Source organism: Mobula hypostoma, chromosome 2, assembly GCF_963921235.1.
Source record: "Mobula hypostoma chromosome 2, sMobHyp1.1, whole genome shotgun sequence".
NCBI lineage: Eukaryota > Metazoa > Chordata > Chondrichthyes > Myliobatiformes > Myliobatidae > Mobula > Mobula hypostoma.
Window position 1 is genome coordinate 154,683,960 of NC_086098.1, and position 17,046 is coordinate 154,701,005.

The window sequence follows — 17,046 nt, forward strand, 5'->3', positions numbered from 1 at the left end:
TTTATGGAGTGAAATCTGCCATTTATCGACTCTTTTAGAAAAAGACAATACCTAGTTTTTTTACATCCAGTTACCAAGTGTTCGTTAATATTTCCCTTAATCTTTATAACTTCCCGGGTGAAAAGGTAACTAATTCTTTAAGTACTAACAAAGATTAATTTGAGTGAAAAAATCTCTTCTATAAACCATATTTATAAAGTAATTAGTGATTTGTTTCATGCGATTTTAAAAGATACTCGAAAGCAACGTGTTCCTAAGGTAAGTAAAGGAGATAAAGCTTCGAAGGAAGCTGCACGACAAATTTTTAAGAGATAATCATGAGAAAAGGTCTGGGCCAAAGGTACTATTCCATCAAGCTGGAAATTGGCAGAGGGATGCTTTATTCCAAAGGGAGATCAAAAAACCTTTCTATCACCACACGATGCGTTAATTGGATGGATACCGTTCTAACAACGCTTACGAAGAATGACGGCATTCAAGTAATTTTTTAAAAATTTATTGGAACAACTGTTCCACCATAAACATTCACTCCGTCTACCACTAGGACAGAAATACGTTCCAACTGCACAAAAGTATGTGTGCAATTGTTTGAGAATGCTTTCATATTTGATTCCCCGGCAAGTCAGAGCACTGTCACAATATGAACAAGCGCAGACTCAAGGAACAACGCTTATCTCGAGAATATAAAGTGCTTTAACGTTAGAATAAAGAACACTATAAGTATTTGTGTCTGCAAACTCAGGCTTGTTGGATAAGTTACATAATACATATTGGCTACACCAGATTCTGACAGCTCAGAGTTAATCCTGTGAAATAAGCGCAGGTCCTGCCACTTATCTTCATTATCTTCACTCCATCAGGGAATTTCTCCTGGTTTCACGTACATTTCGCGGCTCATTCTGATGACGCTGACTGTTTCTCCTACTACATGTTTAATTTTTTCTAGCATTTTTAATTATCTGCTCTTTATTTCATCTTGACTCCGTTTTTCTTATCTGTCTGTACTCTTAAGAGTACCCACCACCTTACTCTTTGTTTATTGTTAATGGGATACATTGTTTATTGATATTGTGTATTGAAAGCGGAATAGGCCCTTCCGGCAACACACAGCAAAGTTGCTGGTGAACGCAGCAGGCCAGGCAGCATCTGTAGGAAGAGGCACAGTCGATGTTTCGGGCTGAGACCCTTCGTCAGGACTAACTGAAAGAAGAGCTAGTAAGAGATTTGAAAGTGGGAGGGGGAGGGGGAGATCCAAAATGATAGGAGAAGACAGGAGGGGGAGGGATGGAGCCAAGAGCTGGACAGGTGATTGGCAAAAGGGATATGAGAGGATCATGGGACAGGAGGCCTAGGGAGAAAGACAAGGGGGAGGGGGGGTAAAACCCAGAGGATGGGTAAGGTATATAGTGAGAGGGACAGAGGGAGAAAAAGGAGAGAGAGAGAAAGAATGTGTGTATATAAATAAATAACGGATGGGGTACGAGGGGGAGGTGGGGCATTAGCGGAAGTTTGAGAAGTCAATGTTCATGCCATCAGGTTGGAGGCTACCCAGACGGAATATAAGGTGTTGTTCCTCCAACCTGCGTGTGGCTTCATCTTTACAGTCGAGGAGGCCGTGGGTAGACATACCAGAATGGGAATAGGACGTGGAATTAAAATGTGTGGACATATCAGAATGGGAATCAGAATGGGCCCTTCCGGGCCTTTAGCCGCGCTGCCCAGCAATCCTCCGATTTGATCCTAAACTACCCACGAAACAATTTACAACGTCCAGTTAACCCTACCAATCAACCTACCAACCAGTACGTCTTTGGACTGTGCGGTGAAACTTGAGTACCCAGAGGAACCCGGTCATGGGGTGAACGTACAAGCTCATTACAGGCAGCGGCGGGAATTGAACCCGTGTCACCTGCACTAACCATTACGCTACAGTGCCGCCCCTACTATCAAAATCCCATTTCACCGGATAGGAGAAGGTGTTGTGGTAGATATAACTGCTAAAAGAGGAATATTTATGGGTTATCATTATATAAATGATCAGTCACATGCCGCTTACTTCATATTCACATAGCGTTCTCTTTCCTTGTTATGGAGAAAGGAAAGGAGGCATAACTTAAATGGATTAACTGAGAGAATGTAAGAATGGCGATCGCAAGGGAAAGCATGACATCAGAAAATGAATGACTGTGGTGATTGGAAATGTGAGGATGAGAGGTATGTATAGGGAAAGATATACACACAATGGGATCTGCTGTGAGGAGTGATAGTCCAATGTAGATTTTAAAAAACACACTAAGCGTGTTGCAGTAATAGATACTTCGATGTAGATATAGGTATTATTATGATGAGGTCAGATAACTGCGCATTATGATGAAGGTGTTAGATCAAGTCGTTACTTGAGGGCTTCATCTTCCCTTTACAGGTCGTGCCCTGGTAACGAACAGGTTTCGTTTTTACAGATTCCTGTTAGTCGATTTTGCCTGTAAATTGCAAAATACATACAAAAAAATCCATTCGATACGTTAGCATACCTCCAGGTATTGTAAAGAATGGCCTTGAAACACATAAGACTGATAAGAAAGAGCTATTGGAGAGAGAGCAGACTAGTTCTGCTGTTCGTCTGGATGAGTGTATGTATACGTCAGAACTTTGTGTTACATTAATGCAGCCCATTCTTATGTCGGAGTTCTTAACCCGGGTGCGAGGAAATAACTCGTCCCAGGAAATATTATGTCCCAGTGATTGACTATGGCTCCGGGCACAACTGTAAAGACAGTATCGCCGAATCAACTAACCTACCTTCTTTCTTCTCCGGCCAGGAATAAGGAGAGTACAATTACGCTGGATTCTGAGTTGATTTGAACCAAGTGTTTTGAGTTAGTTGCAGAATCTTTACATTTGGTAAGTGGGTTTAATACGGAAGCTGGAGTCAAAGAAAAAAAGTGACGAATAACCGCCGATACGAGTCGCATTGAAAGAGATTTTCCTTCTCTAGCCAGCAGAAACGCTGTAGAGCGGTTTTCATTAAAATGGAGAGCGAATCTCCCAATTAACTAACAAACGGGGCAAGATTATATTAGTTTAAAAAATGAACGAAAAAAATTGAATTTCTAAGACATTTCTAAATTTCTGAAAGGAAAAAGAAATAGTGACGACGGTGTCCCTATCCCGCTATACCCAGAGCGATTCAACATAACTTAATAGGAATGACTTTGTAAGGTGTACAGGAACATGAAAAGTCTGCCCCACTGCAAATTTAGTCGCCATCATTGCCAGAATTATTGATTTTAGCTAGAAGGACACAGGCCGACTTCCTCTAATATACAGTGTAAGAAATAAAAGCGGATCATGACGAATGGGGTTGATTTGTATAATGTTCAGTTTCCTGGTACTCACCTTCATGGTAAATCAATAAAATAAACCACGTTAATCAAATTCCTCAGACTACAATTACAATATTTCCATAGTAAACGATACAGTTATTACAAAATGATGTACAATTTCATCTTTAAGTACAAAATCAAAATAATGCAGATGTTGGATAGCTGAACTAAAACAAAGGTTACAAACACTCTATGGGTCGGGTAACATCTGAAGGGCGAAAAAGAGATAATCGGTCAAGTCGATGACTTCAATCAAACTTCGGCTACTCTCCATAGATATTTCCAGGCCTACTGAGAATTTCCAGCATTTTCTTCTTACATCGTGATTTCAGTATTGTGATTGAGTTAAACACAGAAAAAAAAGTTGTTGTCCAAGATTATAGTGTGCATTTCGATAGATAAACTTCAATCTCCAGAATTAAAATAACCTTAAGAAATATCAGTATTAAATCTGCTTTGATACAAAATGTTATTTAACATTGCTTTAGTAGTTTTGTCAATGACATTCGTTCCCGCAATGGAGCGTTGCTTGGAGAGTCATCGACATTTCTTTCTTTTGCAGACGGACCATTTGTAATTACAAGACTGTATCTTCATGCACTTTGTATCAATCGTCCCAACTTCTACTCAACCCCTCCTTAACCATCGAGTTATTGAAAGCAAATAATCCTAAATAATTTGTGATAATTACATAATTTCACAGGGAAACATTTGTCAACATCAATCAGTAAAAATTTTCAATGATAACACCAGAGAGTGCCACAATTCCAGGCTCCAATATCTATGGTGACATATGTTTAAAATTTCCGCAAGCGTTTCTTGGAAAGACATTGTAGAATAGCAACGCGGTATCTCAGCATCACCGGAATAAAACAGGAGACTACTTTTTTTTCCGTGGCACTTTCAAGAACACAGATAGGGAACATGCGGGAGTTCCAACAAATGAGTGGGTATCAGATAAATGGTCAATGCTAGCCCGAATGGACAGGATTTTATTTTGTCGATCGAATAGCTTCTTCCGAAACAGTCTCAAATCTCCTCAGATATATTATAACAAATATCAGGAGAATGGCCTGGATGCCGATGAAGATGAACAATGCGATCTGACATATCAGAACAGCGTCACAGTACCAGTCATTGCAGGCGGAGATGACTTCATCCTCGGTTAGATACAATATCCGCCTGTTCTGAAGCTCAGTGGGCGAGGAACACGTTAAATGCTTATACTGAGAACGATCTTCTTGTTTAAGAAGCCAAGATCTCAGGTATAAAATATCACAATCGCATGCCCATGGGTTATTGTCCAACGACACAGACCGGAGGTGATGCAGAGAGTCGAAGAGGCCGTTGGGGATGGCGGAGAGCTTGTTGTTGCTCAGTTTAATTTCGGTGATGGTGCCCATAAAGCGCTTGGGGACCGTGCTGATGTCCAGTTCCTGGCCGCTGCAGTCCACAAATGTCCCGGAGCAGCTGCAAGTTTCCGGGCACTGGAAAACCGCCACACGAAGCATGGAAAGAAATACAAGGAACGTTTCTTGCCACCTCATCGTAATAACCTGAGGAGGGAGAAACGGAATATAAGTTGTCCTAGAAATTAAGCAAGGATAGATAGAGTTGCTGTTGGTGAGAAGTGCCCGCATCAGGACCCGGTAGAATCACGCATGTGGGAATACACGGGACTGCAGATGTTTAAATCTGGAGCAATTTCAGGTAAACTACGCCCCCTCCATCCCTTTGCTCACTCTTCCCGTACTCATTTCCCGCGACATCTGCTCTGCCTCTACTCCCTATCATGCAGTGTCTTTCCCTTCCTCCACACACTCCATCTGCCCACCACTCACATCCTCCTCCCACTGGGTCCCCACCCTTCACCGTTCCTCACCACCTCCCTTATTTCGCTTCATGCTCTCCTTTCTTTCTTGTCAGACTCCATCACTCGCAGCCCTTTGTTGCCTTCGCCTAGCGCCTCCCGGCCTCTTTGCACTCCCCTCTCCGTCGGCCTATCACCCCTCCTCACCTGGATCGACCCGCTTCTTGCTAACGCTTGATCGGCCCCTTCCCTTCACCTCTTTATACTGCAATGGCTCCTCTTTCAGTCCAGATGAAGGTTGTCGACGGTTCATTCCCCTCCGACGATGCTGTATCATCCGGTAAGTTCCTCCCCCGCATTTTTGTTTTGTAGGCAGAAATTGAATTGAGCGCTTAACCGTTTCAAGTGCATTTCAAACTTAGGTGTAGGACCGGTGGATTTAGTGCAGGGTCTGGGACATCTTTGGGCTATCACAGCAGTAGTACTGACGGGATGTGACTGCATGCTGGGGCCTATGACGATCGCTTACTGCGCTACAGCGGGAATGCTATACTGTCAAAGATTCCACTTTTCGGATGAAGTGTTAAACTGGACCCAATCTAGCCTCCATGGTGCACCTTAAAGAACCCCGTTTCGCTCCTTTTCGATTGTTTGTTGACTCGTTTGTCTAGTGTTATCTTTCGAGTAGCATCTCTAGAGACTTGGAGTGAGAGGACTATCCTATCCTAACAGACTAAAGAAACTGGATCTGTACGCTTTGTAGAAGAACCAAAACAAACTCTAAGATGCATGACCGGATAGATACTGAGGTGTTTCCGCCAGTGGAAGAGTCTGAACGAAGGGATACCGATACAGCAAATGAAGTGGTAATTTAAAACTGAGGCGGATGGAAATTTCATCTAAGGGAGTTGCGAATCTCTGGAACATTGGAAGATACATCATTGGTGGTCCTTAAGGAGGCGGGAGCAGAGATGGCTTTTGAAAGGTCAGGAAATTAAAAGCTATGGCGCTTGAGCACCGAGAAAGGGTTGAAAGCTAAGGCAGATCCTCCGTGGCCATTCTGAATGGTGGGGCAGGCTTTAAAGATTGCGGCATCTAATCTACTCCTGTTCCTAATTTCCAATTCTCAAGTTATGCATTGCTTTTTAAAGGAATTTCCGCTGTTTAAAAAATGCATGTTTCAGTGGTAAACGCGCTTCAGTGCACTTCATTGTCCACAAATTTCTTTAGAGATTGTGGAAGAATCGTGGGGAGTCCTGTATCCCAAATCCTGTGGTTTGTACATAGCTTCCAACCAACATCATTTGAAGAATACGTTAACATACGGAAGTTAAATCGTGAATTAAATTCCCAATGCACTCATCAACAGAGTTGCTATCCATAAATCTTGCTGGGTCTTCCAGGCTCCGATGGAGAAATCATAAACTAGGTGCTGCCACTTTATGCTTCTTTGGAAAGTTATCTCACTCCTTTGCTGTGGGGGGGGGGTGGTTAAGAGCTCTACTGACTCACAGAGACTTGAACTGAATGGCCCGCTGAACTAAAGCGGCAGCGTTTCTGACCGATTAGTGCGGGGAGGGATATGAAGTAACCAACGTATCGTTTCTTCGTTACTCTGCTACGAAACGCATCTAGAGAGGGACTTCTTGTTCAAATTAAATTTAGACTTACTCTACCTCTCCCTGGAAGCCAAAAAGTTCCAAGTTATCGATTGTTTGCAATACTCCAAAAGTGACCCAACCAGAGTTTTATAAAGTTGCAACATAAGCTCTGGATTTTTGAACTCAATGCTTCTATTAATATAAGCAAGAATTCTGTAAGCCATTTTACGGACTAGTGTAGCCACTTTCAAGGAGCTATGAACTTGGATCCCAAGATCTCTTTCCTCAGCAACACTTAAGGATTTCGCCCTTAACAGTGTACTGTCTCCTGGCATTTGACCTGCCAAGGTGCATCACCTCATATTTATCTGGGTTAAACTCCACCTGCCATTTCTCTGCCCATGCTTGTAACTGATCTATATTGCACCATATTATTTGCCAGTCTTGCACGCTATCCACAACTCCACCAGTCTTAGTATCATCCGCAAACTTATTCACAAACCAATCCACATTTTCATCCAGGTCCCTTATACACATCACAAACAGCAGAGGTTCCAGCACAGATCCCTGCAGAACATCTCTAATCACAGACCTCCAGCTCGAATAAGTCCTTGCTTTCCATGTGCAAGCCAGTTCTGAATGCAACAGCCAATTCGCCGTGCAGCCTATGTATCCTAATCTTCCGGATTAGCCTCCCAAGAGGGACCTTCTCAAAGGCCTTACTAAAATCCATGTGGACAACATCAACTGCCCTACCCTCATCAGTCTCTCTCGTCAGCTTGTCAAAAAACTCAATCGAGTTGGTAAGAGACGACCTGATTAGTAGTGCAACTCCTCCACCCCCCACCTCCCACCCCCACTCTATCTTTTCTAAGATGTCGAAAACCTGGTACATTAATCACCCATTACTGCCTCTCTCTCAACAAGGTTTCAGTAATGGCTACAACATCGGATTTCAGGTACTGATCGATGCTCCGTTCATCGCCCTTATCTATAATACCCCTAGCATTAAAGTATACACACTTCAAACTATCCGACCTGTTATTTCGATTTTGCCTTTCAATATTTTCCTGTCTGTTCATTCACTTACTGACCAGGGGGTTCTGGTTCCCAGCTCCCTGCAAAACTATTTTAAACCCTCCCGAGTAACATCAGCAAACCTCCAGGCCTGGATATTGGTTCCCCTCCAGTTCAGATGCAAGCTGTCCCTCTTGTGCGGGTTACTCCTTCCCCAGAAAAGGTTCCAATGATCCAACAACTTGAAACCCTGTCCCCTGCACCATCTCCTCAGCCACCCACTCTTCCGTGCTGTTACCCCATTCCGACCTGCACTAGACAGTGGCACAGAGAGTAATCCGGAGCTTACTACCTTGGAGGTTATTCTCTTCAGCTTCTTTCCTAGTTCTATATACTCGCTGCGTAGAACCTGCTCTTCGCTTTTTCTGCCTATGCCATTGCGCCAATGTCCACCACGAGCTCTGGCTGTTCACCCTCCCCCTTGAGAATATCCTGCAGCCGTTACGATACGTCCTGGACCCTAGCACCCGGGAAGCAGCACACCATCCTTGTAAACAACAGGAATTCTGCGGATGCTGGAAATTCAAGCAACACACATCAAAGTTGCTGGTGAACGCAGCAGGCCAGGCAGCATCTCTAGGAAGAGGTGCAGTCGACGTTTCAGGCCGAAACCTTTCATCAGGACTGGAAAGGAAGGGGGAAGTAGTCATACTAAGCAGGTGGGGGAAGGGAGAAAGACGCACAAGGTGGCAGGTGATAGGTGGTGCCGGGAAAGGGGGAGAGATGAAGTAAAGAGCTGGCAAGTTGATTGATGAAAGAGATAAGGGGCTGGACAAGGAGGAATAATAGCATGGAAAAAAGGAAACAAGCACCAGAAGGAGGTGATGGGCAGGTAAGGAGAGAGGGAACAGGAATGGGGAATAGTGAAGGAGAGGAGCGGGAAGGGGGCAATTACCGGAAGTTCGAGAAATCGATGTTTATGCCATCAGGTTGGAGGCTACCCAGACGGAATATAACGAGTTGCTCCTCCAACCTGAGTGTGGCCTCTTCGTGGCAGTAGAGGAGGCCATAGACCGGCATGTCGGAATGAGAATGAGAAAGTAGAACTGGCCACCAGAACACCCCACTTTTTGTGCGGGATGGAGCAACGTTGCGTCACAACTGTGACTATAATCGGATAGAACAGGCAGCATAGTTTTTAATTAGAACATTATAAAGATTTTAACAAAAACAGGCCATTTCCCCCAACAAAGCTTGCCAAATTCCTGTACACATAATGTGTTGAAATAACTATCGAGTTTGGATTTGAAAGCCTCTAAGGTTCTGCTGTCAACTACAGAACGAGGTAATTTGTTCCATGTGTCCACAACTCGCTCTGTAAAGAAATGCTTCCTGATATTAGTCTGAAATCTCCGTTTAATCAGTTTCCCTTTGTGGTCCCGTGTTCTTGTTGATGGATTAATTTTGAGGTAGCAACTGGCATCCGCCTTAATAGTTTAAATCACTTCTATCCTGTCTCCTCTCTTTCCACGTCTACTTAGACAAAAGATCTTTCTTCATAGTTCATACACTACGGACCTGGAATGAGTCGAGTCGCCCTTCTCTGAACTACACATCCCTCACAAAATAAAGAGACGAAAATTGTACACAGTACTCAAGGTTTGGCCTCAAACGCATTATACAGCTTAAGAAGAACGTCTCTGGACATGAGCGCATTACGTAGCCCAACATTCTGTAGGCCTTCCTAATCGTTTCTGTGCACTGTCGAGATGTTGATAGTGATGAGTCTACCAGGATGCTCAGGTCCTTCTCATACAATGCAAGACCCCCAATGTATAGTTATATCTAATACTTTTACTTCCTATATGTAATAGTTTACATTTACATACATTAAATTTTATCAGCCATGTATCTGCCCACATCTGGATTTTGTTTAGATCGAACTGTATTGATTCTGTTGCGTGGATATTATCAGCCCGATCCCCTAATTTTGTGTCATCTTCAAATTTTACTAGTTTATTTGTTATGTGCCTATCCAAATCGTTGATGCAAATTAAAAACCCCAGCGGCCCCAAAAGTGATCCCTGCGGAACCCCACTTTTAACATCTAGCGCGTGAAAATGATCCTCTCACCTTAACTCGTTGTTTCCTGTTTTTGAGCCAATTCTACACTCATTCGCACACCTTACCCTGAATCCCTAACCCTTGTAATTTGGTTATTAACCTCTTGTGGGGTACCTTGTCAAAAGCCTTCTGAAAGTCCAAGTAAAGAATATCATCCGCTCTATTGTTATCATAAATTTTAGTTGCCTCTTCATAGTGAATATTAGTAAACCATATTAGTAAAACATGTTTCCCCTTTCAGACACCACCTTACACATCACAGGAAATTAAACTTGTACATTAAACAATAAAAGACAAACACGTAGATTGACTGTAATTATTAAAAAGCTACAGCTTAAATTGTTCAAACGTTATTCGTAACAATATCCAAATTACCTTTCAGTGTCTTTGCTCGCGTCCTCGTGAAAAATCTGGTTTATGACGGCTAAATGAAAACGAGATTAAACACCCGCACAGATGTAAATATTTCAAATGATTCAAAAACTCTCTTTCTTTTCAGTTTTGTGTGAGCTAGTTAGAACGTCACGTCGACCACAGAGGGGACACTCTGCTCTGGTTGATAAAGCGACCGAAGTAGCCAGTAAACATCTCATTGGTTTACAGCCCCACCCTGTGTCGTGTTAGACGGCACAAAATCACCAAAGCCAATCAGGCTCCATCCATGGTAGCAATTTGCGGCTTATCAGCTCGGTCATTGGAAATTCAAAGCCTTATTTGTTCCAATAATAATTCAGAGCATCACGAGATGACACTAAAATATCTCATGGCGTGACGGCCATTCCGGATAATTCCACCCTCTGACCGGAAGACAAGGTACGTTTGACTATCTAGGGATCGGCATGGGTCTTTGAACAGAAATGAACAGATCCAACTCAGAACTTCTCCTCCGCAGTCAGTGGTCCTTTGCACATTATGCAATAATGTAAGTTGTCTACAATCTTATATAAAACAGGAATTTAGTCCATCAGTATTAGTCAATAATCAGCTCCTTGGGTTTATTCTTCAGAATTCAGCCACAGCAGCAAACCGGTAAACTTCTGTTAATAGACATTGAAGATTCCCCCATCCAGAGTACATTGAGTCCTTGTGGTCATTACTGCATCTTCCAAAAGATATTCAGCTTGAAAAAATACTGTTCCATCTCATGACCAAAGGTGGAGGTGGAAAGTAGAAAGAAAAGTTCCTGTCTGTGCACAGTTTAACACAATGAGATTTCACGAGATAACAGATAAATTTTGAGGGTTAATACCTCCCTTGTCAGTTTAAATTTCCTCCTGAGCCTGTCTTTCTAGAGGAATGCCGAAGTCTGTAATATCACCTGACGGTATGAGACGGTGTTAACGGCTGAGCCTATGGCTCATCCAGGCAACATCTTTCCCAGGTGTGGCAGAGCTCCCAGATGTTTGTAAGGAAACCTTTTATGAGATCCACTGGGGTGAACGTTGTCATGTACAATATCTGAGTGTAAGTTTTTATTTTCATTGATTTCTCATAATATATGCTTGCTAAATTATATCAGAAGGCATATTTTGTTTAGTGCAATGAAAGAGTTTATTAGTATTACTGTAAAAAGATCTTTATGAAAGAGTGACTATAACCTGGTAGAATTTACACTGAGTTTGAAAGTAATGTACTTTATTTCAATCCAAACCTGGAGTTTTAGATCTTAATAAAAGGGTGAATGAAGTTATGAGAAGGGATTCACTGCACTTGTTTAGGAACATGCATTAAGATTTTGTGGAGAACAGGGAAAGATAACATTTAAGGAAATAGTTAATCAATTGCAAAATGATGCAAAAAAAAAACAAAAGGGAAATATTCCTGTGTGGAATGATTCCTCCAAGAGAACATGAAGATAACTTTAAAGGAAGAGGCTGATGAAGTACCCAGAAATAGGAGTCAGCCAGGGGAATGTAAGTATTTTGGAACCCAGCAAAAGATGACGAGAGAAAGGAACACAAGCAAGACAGAAAATGAAAATAAGCTGATAGCACACACTGAGAACAGACAGTAAAATGTTTTATAAGCATGTGAAGATGAGTGACAGCAGATGTGTGCCCCTTCCAAACAAACACATGAGGAATAAGAAATGATAGATTCTGATCCCTGATAGATATGGCAGAGTTTGTCATTGAAACATCAGTTAAAATTGATACCTGTACCCAGCTGGAAGCCTGAGAAGAGTTTATTCATCATATATGCCAGGAAAGCACTAGATCCTTTTTGACAAAGAACTTTTTTTTTAAAAAAAAAAGTCTGTCCTCTCAGAATACACAGAAATCCTACCAGAGTCTAGGGACAGTATGGAACAGAAGGTCAGTATTGATGAGCTTGAAGCTGGTTAATCCCAAGGATCAAAAGATCCATATCACAGAATACAGGAGGAGTAGCTGTAGAGCAAGGACTTGGCAAATGTGGTTTGGGACAGGTTGTTTTCTGGCAAAGGTGTACTTGGTAAGTGAGAGGCCTTCAAAAGTGAAATTTTTGGAATATGAATTTTGTATGTTCCTGTCAGAGTAAAAGCCAAGGACAACTGGTTTAGGGGACCTTGTTTATCAAAATATATTGAGGCCCTGGTTATGCAGAGGAAATGTGTTGCAGGTATAGGCAGGAAGAAACAGATGAGGTACTTGAGTACAAGAAATGCAGAGAACACTTACAAAGGAAATTAGTAGGGATAAAGGAAGGCAAGCGTTTGCTCTAGCAGCCATGGTGAAAGACAATCACAAGGGCTTTTACAGATATATTAAGTGCAAACACATAACAGGGGACAAATTTGGCCCTCTTGAACATTAGCGTGGTCGTCCATCATGGAACCAAAAGAGATGGGGGTCATCTTAAATAATTTTTTTCCATTCACATTTACTTGAGAGACAGACACAAAGGCAAAATAGCAGTGAGGTTATGGACCATATACAGATTAAAGTGTAGGAGGTGTTTGCTGTCTTGAGGAAAAATTGGGTGGTTAAATCTCTAGGACCTGACAATATACTCCCTCAACCTTGTGGGAGGCCAGTGCAGAAATTGCAGGGGCCCTAACAGAGATATTTAAATTTTTAAAACATTTAACAATGGGTAAGATGCCAGAGGATTTGAGGATAGCTAGTGTTGGTCTGTTGTTTAAGAAAGGCTCGAAGAATATGCCGGGATATTCTTCAGGTGAGCCTGACATCATTAGAGTGTAAACTATTGGAAGGTATTCTAGGAGGCTGGATATATAAGTATTTGGATAGACAGGGACTGGTTAAGGATAGTCAACATAGTAGGTTGTGCCTAACCAATCTCACAGAGCTTTTCGAGGAAGTTACCAGGAAAGTTGAAGAAGGCAAGGCAATGGATGTTGCCTACATGGATTTTAGCAAGGTGCTTGACAAGGTCCCACATGGGAAGTAGATAAAAGGGTTCAATTGCTTGACATTCAGCATGAGGGTGTAAACTGAATTAGACATTGCTTCACGGAGAAGCTAGAGAGTAGTAGCAGATGGTTGCCTCTCTGAATTGAGGACTGTGACTAGTGGTGTGCCATAGGGATTGGTGCTGGGTCCATTGTTGCTTCTAATCTCAAAGTTCATGGTAAATTTATTATAAAAGTACATGTACATCACCATATAAAACCCTCAGATTAATTTTCTCAATAAATTCATAATAGAATAATAACCATAATAGAATCAATGAAAGACGGTACCAACTTGGGCATTCAATCAGTGTGCAAAAGACAGCAAACTGTGCAAATGCAAAAAGAAATAAATAATAATAATAAGCAAATAAGCAATAAATATCAAGAATATGAGATGAAGAGTTCTTGAAATTGAGTCCATAGATTGTGGGAACATTCCAGTGATGGTGCAAGTGAAGTTGAGTGAAGTTATCCCCTTTTGTTCAACACCCTGATGTTTGAAGAGTAATAACTGTTGGTGAGCCTGTGGTGTATGTCCTGAGGCTCCTGTACCTTGTTCTTAAAGGCAACGCTGAGAAGAAAGCATGATGTAGGTGGTGCATATCCCCGATGATGGATGCCACTTACCTGCAACAGTGTGTCAAGTAGATGTGCTCAATGGTGGGGCGAGTTTTACCACTACCTTATCCACTACTTTTTATAGGATTTTCTCTTAAATGGTATCGTTGTGTCTCTACCAGGCTGTGATGCACTGGGTCAATATACTCTCCAGCACACATCTATAGAAGTTTGTCAAAGTTTTAGATGCCATGCTAATTCTTTGCAAATTCCTAAGGAAATAGAAGTGCTACTATGCTTTCTTCATAATTGCACTTACATGTTGGCCCTGAGTGCTTCTCTGAAATGATAGCACCGAGGAATTTGAAGTTGCTGATCCTCTCCATCTCTGATCCTCTGATGAAGACTGGCTCATGGATGTCTGATTCCTCCTCCTGAAGTCAATAATTTGCTCCTTGGTCTTCCTGACATTGAGTATTAGGCTGCTGTTGTGGCACCATTCAGCCATATTTTTAATCTCCCTCCTATGTGCTAATTCTGCCTATGTCAGCCGTGTCATCGGCAAACTTGGAGATGTGCTTCACCACACATTCATGAGTGTAAAGCGAATAGAGCAGGGGACTAAGCATACAGCCTTGTGGTGTAACAGTGCTGATGGAGATTGTGGAGGCGATGTTGTTGCCAATTTGAAGTGACTGGGGTCTGCATGTGAGAAAATTGAGGATCCAATTACACAAGGAAATACTGAGGCCAAAGACTTGAAGCTTACTGATTAGCTTTGAGGGGTTGATGGTATTGAATACCAAGCTGTCATCGATAAAGTGCATCCTGATGCATGCACCTTTGCTGTCCAGGTGTTCCAGGGTTGTGTGAAGAGCCAATGAGAAGGTATTTGCTATGGACCTGTTGTGCTTGTAGGCAAATTGGAGTGGATCCAAATCATTTCTCAGGCAGGTATTGATATGTTTCATCATCAACTTCTCCAAACACTTCATCACTGTGGATGTAAGTGCTACTGGATGATAGTCATTGAGGCAGGTTACAAGTTCTTCTTAGGCACCAGTATAATTGAAGCCTGCTTGAAGCAGATTGGTACCTCAGACTGCCAAAGCGAGAGGTTAGGGATCTCAATGAAGACTCCAGCCAGCTGATCAGCACAGATCTTTAGTAATTGGCCAGGTACCCCACCTGGGCTGGATGCTTTTCATGGGTTCACCTGCCTGAAGGCTGCTTATATGTCGGCCTCAGAGACCGAAATCACAGAATTTTCGGGGGTCTTCAGAGTTCATGATGGTTCCTCCATGTTTTGATGGTCAAAGTAAGCATAGAAGGCATTGAGCTCATCTGGAAACAAAGCCCTATTGTCACTTATGTCACTTGATTTTACTTTATAAGAGGTCATAGCATTTAAGCCCTGCCACATCTGTTGAGCATCCTTCAATGATTCAAATTTAGTCTGGAATTGCTATTTCATCCATAAGATGCCTTTCTGGAGATCGTACCTGGACCTCTTATAACTTTGTTAGTCATCAGACTTGAATGCCTCTCTTCTGCTCATCAGCAGGTTGCAGATCTCAAGGTTCATCTGGGGCTTCTGGTTAGGGAAGATTCTGAATGATTTTGTGGAGACACTGTTTTTATAAAGTCCATGACAACCATTCATAGATGAGTCCTTGAACGTGGCTCAGTACACCACTTCAAAGCAATCCTGTTGCCATTCCTCTGTTTGTTGCAACCACCTCTTTGTTGTCTTAATCTCTGAAGCTTGCTCTTTAGCCTCTGTATGCTGAAAAGAACAGCCAAATGATCAGATTTCTTGAAATGCGGTCTGGGCATGGAACAGTCGGCATTCCTTATCTTAGTATAACAGTAGTTTAAGTGTGTTGGGACCTCAGGTGCTATAGGTTACATGCTGATGGTAATTGGGCAGGGGTTTCTTCAATAATGCCTGGCTGAAGTCTCCAAATATGATTTGAAATGCATTGGGATGGACTGCTTCTTGTTTGGTGATGGCATCATGCAGTATTTGATGCACTAGATTATAGCTGGCTGCTGGTGGTATGTAAACACCAGTGAGGATCACAGATGAGAACTCCATAGGTGAACAGAATCGACAGCATTTGATAGTTAGCTGTTCAAGGTTGAGGGAATGTGAGTTCAACAAAGCATCACATCGGAGCACAACTGAGAGTTTATTCTGAAACACACACTGCCACCTTTTGCCTTTTCCAAATCAGCAGTTCAGTCCATCCTGTGAATCAAGAACCCTTTGGGTCTGACAGCCATATCTGGCGTACTGGGAGACAGCCAATTTTCCCTCAAACATTAAATACAACAGTACCTCACTTCCCTCCAATACAACGATCAGAATCAGAATCAGATTAATATCACCAGCATTCTGTGTGTCGTGAAATTTGTTAACTTTACAGCAGTAGTACAATGAAATACGTGATAAGTAAATATAGAGAAAAAAGTGAATTACAGTAAGTATATATATATATATGTCTATTAAATAGTTAAATTAAGATAAGTTAAAATAATATTCAAAAAAACAGAAATAAAGAAGTAGTGAGGTAGTGTTCATGGGTTCAATATCCATTTAGAAATCTGATGGCAGAGGGGAAGAAGCTGTTCCTGAATCACTGAGTGTGTACCTTCAGGCTTCTGTACCTCCATCCTGAAGAAAGAGCATGTCCTGGGTGGTGGGGATCCTTAATAACGGATGATACTTCCCTAAAGCACTTCTCCTTGAAGATCTCTTGCATATTAATGAGGCTAGCCCTCAATCTTGTCCTCAGGTCCTCAGTTTTGTTCTTTAGCAACTGCACATTTGCTAACAAGATGCTGGGTAGAGGGGACCTCATCCCTCTGCGTTTTAACCTGGCTTGGAATCCTCCCCTCTCCTACTTCACTTCTGGCCTAGATGGTGAACCCTCGTCCACTTAAAGGTACTGCACCCACTTGCTTGAGTTATGCCCGCCTTGTCCTTCAGGAGATCTTGAAATCTGCAGTTCATTAAGTTGATTTAAAAGTACATTGCAGTTTCAATTTCAACATTTAAGAAAAAGTTGGAAAATTACATGGATGGGAGGGATAATTTGGGCTATGATCCAGCTGCAAGTTACTGGGACTAGACGGGTTAATAGTTCAGCATGG

General features: G+C 42.2%; 1 protein-coding gene across 1 annotated transcript; it reads right to left on the minus strand.

The window, feature by feature from the left end:
• Nucleotides 1-2: 2 nt before the first annotated feature.
• On the minus strand, nt 3-10,603 carry gp1bb (glycoprotein Ib platelet subunit beta). Its single transcript, XM_063040898.1, has 2 exons — nt 10,311-10,603; nt 3-4,939 (listed from the first exon to the last, which is right to left on the minus strand). Exon 2 carries the CDS (start codon nt 4,928-4,930, stop codon nt 4,376-4,378), a length of 555 nt encoding a protein of 184 aa, XP_062896968.1. The 5' UTR covers nt 4,931-4,939; nt 10,311-10,603; the 3' UTR covers nt 3-4,375.
• Between the last annotated feature and the right edge of the window lie 6,443 nt (nt 10,604-17,046).